Source organism: Bison bison, unplaced genomic scaffold (assembly GCF_000754665.1).
Source record: "Bison bison bison isolate TAMUID 2011002044 unplaced genomic scaffold, Bison_UMD1.0 scf7180017864063, whole genome shotgun sequence".
Classification (NCBI taxonomy): Eukaryota; Metazoa; Chordata; class Mammalia; order Artiodactyla; family Bovidae; genus Bison; species Bison bison.
In genome coordinates this window covers 15,120,754-15,130,970 of record NW_011494635.1, presented here as the reverse complement: position 1 = coordinate 15,130,970, position 10,217 = coordinate 15,120,754, and the positions used below count along the sequence as shown (strand labels likewise).

Below are 10,217 nucleotides of genomic sequence, written 5' to 3'. Positions count from 1 at the left end.
TGTAGGTGCTGTGAGTGTAGAAGGCCAACCTCTTGACAGATCAGGGAGAGTCAACAGTTTTTCTGGATTAGTAGCCAGGAAATGGCAACCCACTCCAGTGTTCTTACTTGGAGAACCCCAGGGACGGGGGAGCCTGGTGGGCTGCCTTCTCTGGGGTTGCACAGAGTCGGACACGACTGAAGCGACTTAGCAGCAGCAGCAGCAGCAGCAGCAGCCAATTCTTATAGTCTCAAGACAAGAAAATTCCTGCTGGAATGTTGGCGCTAGATGATTGGTTAGGGCACTATTGAGTGACTACTGAAGGAACATTTTTGCCTAATTTGGGTCAGGAAGCCTGCTGGTGATTATCAGGAGGATTTTGGTAATGGTTACAAAGGATTTCAGTCAGCTTCAGAGGTGACCTTGGTTCTGGGCTCTACTTCTGTGGCCTTTGTACTAGACCTCACATTTGTGGCCTTGGGGCAGGACTTAACAAAATCTATGGAGGAATTTCTCCTGACAGATTTCTCAAACTTGGTGCATTTGTATTCTATTGCTGAATAATGTATTACCACAAATATAAGGGATTAAAAAAAAAAACAAACAAGTCTGTTATTTCAAACTTTGTGCATGAATCAGGAGTTAAGGCCCAGCTTAATTTAGCTGTCATTCACAGAAAGAAGATGGTGTGAAGACACAGGAGAATGCCATCTACAATCCAAGGAATATTTGAGGTATCAGGAGCTGGGAGAGAGGCCTGGAAAAGATTCTCCTGAAGTTCATAGCACCTTTATTTATTCTTGCAAAAACTTGAAAACAACCACAATGACCTTCAGTAGGTGAACTGGAAAAGAAACTGCTAGATGCAGGTAGTCAAATACTGTTCAAAACTAAAATGAAAGGAGCTCTCAAGCATTGAGAAAATGTGGAGGAATCTTAAATGCTACTAATAATTGAAAGCAAAAATCTACATGCTGCATAATTCCATCTATGTGACATTCTGGGAAAAGGCTCTACCCTCATGACCTGATTTCTTCCCAAAGACCCACCTCCAAATATCATCACTTCGGAGATTAAACTTGAACAGATGAAGTTTGGAGGGATGCAAACATTCATTCCACGACAGACTTCCTTAAGTTTTATACAAAGTTCTTGTCCTTTCCAAGATCCCACGCAGGATACTGCGTACATTTACTTGCCATGTCTCCTAAGGCTCCTCTCAGCTGTGAATCTTCTCTGACTTTCCTTGCTTTTGATGATTTCAATAAATTTGATGAATACCAGTATATTTTAGTATGTCCCTAGATTACAGTTTTTCTGATGCTCTTCCAGTAACTAAAGTGAAGTTATGGATATTTTGGGAAAAATGGTCTTAGAGGGAAAGTTCCATGTTCATCACATCAACAGAATAATTTATGCCTAATAATGTTGGTTTATGGTTATTGAAAAAGTGGCTCACTTGTATTTGTCAGGTTTCTCCACTGTAAAGTTACTCTCTTTTCCTTCTTCCATTTTGTCCTCTCTGGAAGGGGGTCACAATGTGCAGCCCTTAGTTCAGGAGTGTTGAACTGGGTTTCCCCTTCTTTAGAGTGAACTGTCTATACAAATTATTTGGAACTTTCCCGTACAAAAGATATTTACATATTCTCCTCCATTTATTAATGTATTCAGTTACTTGTTTACATCAATAGGGAGTCATAGATATTTATTTTATTCAAGGTTATAATCTGTCTTGGTCTATTTGGGATGCTATAACAAAATATCACAGACTGGGTGACTTGGAAATTTATTGCTCACAGTTCTGGAGGCTTGAATTCCACTATGACTGTGGCGGCATGATGGTGTGAGGGTCTTGTTTTGGACTGTAGATTTCTTATGTAATCTTATTAATTTCATGGAATCTCACATGGCAGAAGGAACTAGGAAGATCTTGGGGTTCTCTTTTGCAAGGGTACTAATCCCACTCGTAACAGAGGATTCCCCATGAACTAGTAGTGTTCCAAATGCTCCAACTTCTAACATGGTCATCTTGAGCATTAATATTCTGAAATGTGAATTTTGAAGGGACAAAAACATTCAGAAATATATGTACATATGTGTGTGTGTATAAAAATATATCTCTAACATTTGATATATTTGTTGCTCAAATTGTTTCAGCTTTCTCCATTGGGAGATCTTTCTGTTGGTTCCTGAGCCTCTTTGACAAACTCCTATCAATGGTTTTCGCTTTTTCATTTTTTTTTCTTTTAGTTTTTCACTTCCTTATTTTCTGAAGGATATTGAATTTTTGATAGGATTTCTAAACACAAAGAAGAAAGATTAGCCTTTAATGAAAGGCCTTTAGAACAGAAGAGCCAGGTGATTGAATTAAATCATTTTTATTTTGAAATAAAGCATTTAGTAAAGACTAATTCACTCACTGATTAAATTAAACATTAATGGCCTGATATGTGGCAGTAAGTGATCTGGCAACTGCGGATTCAGCCTCTTCTCATAGAACTGATAGAATTTGCATCTTGTTTGAGGAAGAGACAACACATACATCAGGGTTCATTTTTCATCATGCAAGACTTTCAGTCTAGTTAAATAACATCAGTCTTGCAACACACAGTTCAGATTTCAGTTACCACAGAAAACTGAATAATTGCATAAAGTATGACTAATAATTGCATAAAGCTGCTTACTCTACTTCAGCCCACAAATCACTGTGTAATAACAGATGCTCATCATGATCAATAAACATTCATATCAATTCTCTGAAAGTCTATAGTTTGGTCACTGTGACTCTGGTTACTCAGTTTAGGCAGAAACAGCAGGATGTGTAGTTGTGTTGTCTCCTCTCTTCCAGTGATGAACCCACATGACATTTACAAAATGAGTAATTATAATAGGGAATTGGCATCAAGGATGAAAGTGCATTGGGAAACAATGATGGGACTGGAAGTTATATTCAAGAGGAAAATAAATGGATTACAGAAGAAATAGCTGACCATGGAGTGGTAACTTGATACTGTTGGAAAGATTCCAGATATACAATCAGAAGAACTTAGTGAAGGCAAACTTATAACACAAATGAGGAAAGTGGTGGTGAGGAAAAGGGTGAAGTTTTCTCAAAAGAAGTGACAGCAGCAAATACTTTAAATTAAAGAAAGTTTTGAAAAGATTTCACAACATTGAGAGTACAAGGCATAAAATGTTGAAAACTGATCCAAAGGAGCATAAGTCACTGGATTATAAAAAAGATACTCTTATATTGTAAATTAATCTGCCTTTTTAACATACAGCTTGTACATCTGGAAGTCCTCAGTTCACATACTGCTGAAGCCTAGCTTGAGGGATTTTGAGCATAATCTTGCTAGCATGTGAAATGAGTGCAATTGCATGGTAATATGAACATTCTTTGACATTGCCTTTCTTTGGGACTGGAATGAAAACTGAACTTTTCCAGGCCTGTGGCCACTGCGGAGTTTTCCAAATTTGCTGCCATATTGAGTGCAGCACTTTAACACCATCATCTTTTAGGATTTGAAATAGCTCAGCTGGAATTCCATCACCTCCTCTAGCTTTGTTCATAGTAATGCTTCCTAAGGCGCACTTGACTTCACAATCCAGGATATCTGGATCTAGGTGAGTGACCACACCATCATGGTGATCTGGATCATTAAGAGCTTTTTTGTACAGTTTTTCTATGTATTCTTGCCACTTCTTAACCTCTTCTGCTTCTGTTAGGTCCTTGCCCTTTTTGTCCTTTATTGTGCCTATCTTTGCATGAAATGTTCCCTTGGTATCTCTAATTTTCTTGAAGAGATATCTAGTCTTTCCCATTCTATTGTTTTCCTCTGTTTCTTTGCACTGTTCATTTAAGAAAGCTGTTTTTTCTCTCCATGCTATTCTCTGCAACTCTGCATTCAGTTGGGTATATCTTTCCCTTTCTCCTTTGCCTTTCACTTCTCTTGTTTTCTCAGTTATTTGTAAGGCCTCCTCAGACAACCATTTTGCCTTCTTGAATTTTAAATTGCCAACATACGCTGGATCATAGAGAAACCAAGGGAATTGAAAAAGAAAACAAACCCACACATCTACTTTTGCTTCCTTGAATATGCTAAAGCCTTTGACTGTGTGGATCACAAAAAACTGTGGAAAATTCTTAAAGAGATGGGAATATTGAACCACATTACCTGTCTCCTGAGAATCCTGTATGTAGGGCAAGAAGCAATATTTAGAACTGGACAAGGAACAACGGACTGATTCAAAATTGGGAAGGCAGTACGTTAAGATTGTGTATTGTCACCCTATTAATTTAACTTACATGCATGAAATGCTGGGATGGATGACCTAGAAGCTGGAATCAAGTTTGCCAGGGGAAATATCAGCAACTTCAGATATGCAGATGATACCAATTTAATGGCAGAATGCACAGAGGAACTAAAGAGCCTCTTGATGAAGGTGAAAGAGGACAGTGAAACTCAGCATTCAAAAAACAAAGATCATGGCATCTGGTTCCATCACCTCATGATGAATAGATGGGGGAAAAATGGAAACAGTGACAGACTTTATTTTCTTGGGCTCCTAAATCAATGCAGACAGTGACTATAGCCACAAAATTAAAAGGCACTTGCTCCTTGAAAGAAAAGGTATGACTGTTGGGTAAGGGAGTTAGAGAAAGCGAGGTTTGGAAAAAGAACGAGACTGGCACTTTACAGGAACAGAGCACCCTTAATGAGGTGAGAAAGGACAGCAGTCAGATTAGTGAGCTGCTGCACTAACCCAAGAAAAGAGTAAGTATATATAGGCATGTATGTGGAAAGCTATTGTCTGAAGGGGGCCTGTTCTTCTCCAAGGTTGTTTGGAGTAGTTATCTCTTAAATGGCTGGGGCAAGGAATTCTGGAGATCGGCCAGAGGTTGGACTGCCTGGGAACTGGGTGTAATCAGCCTCAAAAAGTAAAAAAATCCAGTTTTTTTTTTTTTCCCTTTGGGTGAGAGAGTTCTTTGTTTTGCATAGAATGGTGGGGAGGACCTGGAGGGGAGTTTTAACTCCAGGCTATTTTGAGCCACATAACTTTCTTTCAATGACAAACCCAGACAGTGTATTAAAAAGCAGAGACATCACTTTGCCTACAAAGGCCATATAGTCAAAGCTATGGTTTTTCCAGTAGTCATGTATAGATGTGTGAGTTGGACCATTAAGAAGGCTGAGCCCCAAAGAATTTGATGCTTTCAACCTGTGGTGTTGGAGAAGACTCTTGAGAGTCCCTTGGACAGCAAGGAGATCAAACCAGTCAACCCTAAAGGAAATAAATCCTGAATATTGTTTGGATAGACTGATGCTGCAGCTGAAGCTCCAATTCTTTGGCCACATGATGGGAAGAGCCAACTCATTGGAAGAGACCCTGATGCTGAAAACCCTGATGCTGGGAAAGATTGAAGGCAGGATGAGAAGGGGGTGACAGAGACTGAGATAGTTTGATGGCATCACTAACCCGGTGGACATGAGTTTAAGCAAACTCCAGGAGAGAGTGAAGGACAGAGAAGTCTGGCATGCTGCAGTTCAAGGGGTTGAAAAGAGTTGGACACAAATAGCAACTGAACAACACCAACAATGTTGTAAATTATACAAGAAGAACGTAAATAGGGTGCTAGCATTTTTTATATGTTTTTACAAAGAAATGTTAATAAATTACTTAAATTCTCAATGTTTCTAATTTGTCAAAGTACAAGTAGTAATAGCTGACAGAGAGTTTATAATGTTTTGAAACAAATTTAAAACATCATAGAATGAACATTATCTTTCCTATTGATTACTGAGCTCACTGTCAGTTTATTCAGTAATTTTTATAGTCCTTTTCTACCATGCAAAGTGAGGACTGCATACGCTTTGTATGTCAGATGGTAATATGCAGGGAGCCATATACCAGTATTGCAGGTGGGAGGTCTTGTACCAATGCCACAGATGCAGAACCCAGCACAAAAGTCGTCTCTAGAACCAACTGACCCTCTTGCCAACCTTTACCATGACTCCCATCCCCACTCCTGATCTAAACTGGCCTTCTCCCTGACCCCACATTAGGTAAAAATACCTATCCTAACCAATCACCTACTGCCATCCTTTCAGCAGGAATTTTATTTTCCCTGAGGCTGTTAAAAGTTGATTACTGACCCATGAAAGGCATGGCTCTCCTTGAGCCGGCCCACTGTTTTAACAGTCATCTCTCTGTGGTCTGTCAGGAAGTTGGCCCCTTTGCTTCCAGTGTTCTCATTATCTCTGATCTTTATTCTTAGTCAACTCATTCCTTTCTGAAATATTCTGTGTTTAGAAATTCTTTTCCAACTTCTGTACAGACCATCAAGACAATAAGTACTTAAGAAACAAATCAACCAGGTTAAGGGCTCATGGAATGCCAGGGTAAGAGAACCACTGACATTTTATACAGGGTAGTGTATGAAAGGTGCCTTGGGTAAAGTGAAATTTGAGCAGAGGTTGGAAAGAAGAGAGAGAGAGGTGCATATGTGTGGGGGTGGGGAGCAGAGGAGTGGTAAGATTTGACTGACATTCCCCAAAATTCACTGTGCCTGAAACAGGAAAGCCAGTTAGAGATCATAGCAATGATACAGGAAGAGATGATGATGGCTGAGACGAGGGAGTGATGGTGGGATGAGAATGTGCACATTATGGAGAGTTCAGTGGTGTGCTGGAAGAGGCTTGGACTGGCTCATGAGACTTGATATTTTGAGGAATTTTGCAAGCAAGTTGTTAAACTGATGGTAACCTAAAATTGACCACATTGGGGGTATTTACAGAAAGAATTGGCATGTACTACCAATCAGGCTTTTCTTTCTTTTTTTGGAGTCAGTTGTTGGGTGGGATGATTTGAGAGAATAGCATTAAAATATGTATATTATCATATGTGAAATAGATCGCCAGTCCAGATTCGATGCATGAGACAGGGTGCTCAGGGCCGGAGCACTGGGATGACCCTAAGGGATGGCATGGGGAGGGAGGTGGGAGGGGGTTCAGGATGGGGAACACATGTACACCCATGGCTGATTCATGTCAATGTATGGCAAAAAACACTACAATATTGTAAAGTAATTAGCCTCCTATTAAAATAAATTAATTAATTAAAAAAAAGAATCAGTTGTTAAAGGTTTACTATCTCACTACTGGACTTTACCATTTTGAAGGCAGAATTGAAAATGAGTTATAAACTGTGGAAAATTCTTAATGAGATGTAAGTACCAGACCATATTACCTACCTCCTGAGAAATCTGTATGCAGGTCAAGAAGCAACAGTTAGAACTGGACATGGAACAACAGACTGGTTCCAAACTGGGAAACGAGTATATTAAAGCTGTATATTGTCACCTTGCTTATTTAACTTATATGCAGAGAAAAATCATGTGAAATGGCTGAAGCACTAGCTGGAATCAAGATATTGCCAAGAGAAATATCAACAACCTTAGATATGCAGATGACACCACCCTAATGGCAGAAAGTAAAGAGGAACTAAGGAGCCTCCTGATGAAGGTGAAAGAGGAAAGTGAAAACTCTGACTTAAAACTCAACATTCAAAAAACGAAGATCATGGCATCCGGTCACATCACTGCATGGCAAATAGATGGGATAAAAATGGAAACAGTGACAGACTTTACTTTTTTGGGCTCCAAAATCAATGTGGACAGAGACTGCAATCAGAAAATTAAAAGATTCTTGCTCCTTGGAAGAAAAGCTATAACCAACCTAGACAGCATATTAAGAAGCGGAGACATCTCTTTTCCAGCAAAGATCCTACTAGTCAAACCTATGGCTTTTCCAGTAGTCATGTACCAATGTGAGAGCTGGACCGTAAAAAAGGCTTAGTGCCGAAGAATTGATGCTTCTGAGCTGTGGTGCTGGAGAAGACTCTTGAGAGTCCCTTGGACAGCGAAGAGATCAAACCAGTCATTCCTAAAAGAAATCAACCCTAATTATTAATTGGAAGGACTGTGCTGTTGCTGAAGCTCCAAAACTTTGACTACCTATTGGGGGGAGCTGACTCATTGGAAAAGACCCTGATGCTGGAAAAGATTAAGGGCAGCTGGAGAAGGGGGTGACAGAGGATGAGTTAGTTGACATCATCAAATCAATGGACATGAGTTTGAGCAAACTCTGGGAGACAGTGAAGGACAGGGATGCCTGGCATGCTGCAGTCCATGGGTTTGGAAAGAGTCAGATATGACTGAATGATTGAACAACAACAACAGCATAAAAGAAAGAGAAATCAAGGATGAATTCAAAGCTTCTGGACACAGCATATTTCCCATGAGCAATTCATAAGGATTGTGAAAGATTCAAGTTGATGGAAAACTACTCTTTCCATTGCAGAAAGAGAACAAAACACTAATTTCTGGGTTTGAGAAGTAGGCTATCTAGACAAATGGAGAAGGAGAAAATTTTTTCTTAAAACCAAGATGGCACTTGGTTTAAAACTAAAGAGGCACTTCAATGGTGGGGAGTTAAGTGAAGGCAAGAATCCAGAAGACAGAATAATTTCTCAACAGGGTATCAGTGTATAGTCCATGGCTAAGTCCAAGGTGATGGATGATCTGTATTAGTTGGACTCAAGGAGATCCAACCAGTCCATCCTAAAGGAAATCAGTCCTGGGTGTTCATTGGTAGGACTGATGTTGAAGCTGTAACTCCAATATTTGGCCACCTGATGGGAAGAGCTGACTCATCTGAAAAGACCCTGATGCTGGGAAAGATTGGGGGCAGGAGGAGGAGGGGACAACAGAGGATGAGATGGTTGGATGGCATCACTGACTCAATGGACGTGGGTTTGGGTCGACTCCGGGAGTTGGTGATGGACAGGGAGGCTTGGTGTGCTGCAGTTCCTGGGGTTGCAAAGAGTCAGACATGACTGAGTGACTGAACTGAACTGAATTCTCATGTCCAAGGGAGATGTTGTGAGTCAGTCTCCAGAGCTACTCCCCATGATCTCTGCTCAGGATCACATATGAAGATTCAGCTCTGGGGGTTTCATGAACATGTGGGCAGGCAGATCTCCATGGACAGAAGACTTTTGGAGCAGAGTTGTGGAAACTTCCAGCTGGGTCATTCTTGTGGGCTGGGCCCTCAGTGAGGGAAGGAGACAATAGAGGCTGGTGGTGACACCTAGCAGGGAGGAAGGAAGGAGCTGTGGGAAACATTTTCATACTTAATTATCTGCTCATCATTCAGGAAAAGTTCTCTGCATGCTTCCCACATGCCCAGGTATTCTCCTTCTGGGATGCCAGGCCTGAAGGGATGGACAGCCCCTGAGTTAGGACTGTGACCCCTCAGCCTCCTCCCCAGGTCCTCATACTCCCTCCTCAGGCCTTCCACTCTGTCACACAGAGGTCACAGTTGGAGCAGCCTTCAGAGGAGCTGATCTGGGACTAATCAATATTACCTTAAGTGTGGATACCTGTTGTCCTAGAGAGCGCCTGAGTTCAGTGATCTAGAAATGGTCTCCAAGGGAGCCACCCACTCAGCTGCTCCTCATTCAGCACACTCTGCCTACCTCCTCCACAGAAACACCAGGAGAAACCCTTCGAAATCCCTGATGCAGTCCACCCCTCCAGGACCTCACCATCTCCTGGGAGCTGGGCACCTCTTAGAGGGAAACATGATACTCCTGAGGGTACCGAGGGAGGTGTGCCTCCTTCTCTTAACTGTGTGAGAGCCCTGCCCCTGTGTGGCCTGTGGGTGGCCCCCCTAATGACCGTGTGTCTTCTAGATTTTGTCCCTCCCTCATCCATAACTTACAGTCAGGCTCGACACTTCCTGTGGACAAAGATGACAGAGACACTGAGCAGTAGCAGCACCTTAGGGACTAGGAAGGCAACTGCCCAAAGAGAAGACAGCTCTGGACCTGGAAATCAGGGGACAAGGGGAGTGGTTAGATTCGCCACACAGGAGCCATTCCCAGGGGCCTCCACTTACTCCATCTGAGGCTGCCTAGGCCCATCAACATGCTATGGCTTTGACCTGCAACCTGAGCTAAGGCTCAAGGCAGAAATTAGGGTACAGAATCCCCTCATTTTTCCTCTTTCTTTTCTCAGGCTTCAATGGTCCTATTATTTGAAAAGAAAATACCAGGATTGAAAATAACTGTGAGACAAGAAAAATTCAGCAAATCTTTGTGCACAATCTCTCATTAGGCTGTAATTCCATCCTTGGCAAATCATCAGGAAAATGCAGGAGAAACAGGCAAGGCAG

The 10,217-nt window shown here is 41.4% G+C and overlaps 1 protein-coding gene across 1 annotated transcript in view; it reads right to left on the bottom strand.

Annotated features, from left to right (window-relative positions):
• Nucleotides 1-8,831: 8,831 nt before the first annotated feature.
• LOC104986091 (tyrosine-protein phosphatase non-receptor type substrate 1-like) overlaps nt 8,832-10,217 on the bottom strand; it is a 123,802-nt gene continuing 122,416 nt past the window's right edge. Inside the window, exons 5-6 of the mRNA XM_010836528.1 lie at nt 9,765-9,870; nt 8,832-9,131 (exon numbers count right to left, since the gene is read on the bottom strand). Of these exons, the coding sequence (XP_010834830.1) occupies nt 9,767-9,870 (104 nt within the window). The 3' untranslated portion in view covers nt 8,832-9,131; nt 9,765-9,766. The remainder of the gene's footprint in view (nt 9,132-9,764; nt 9,871-10,217) is intronic.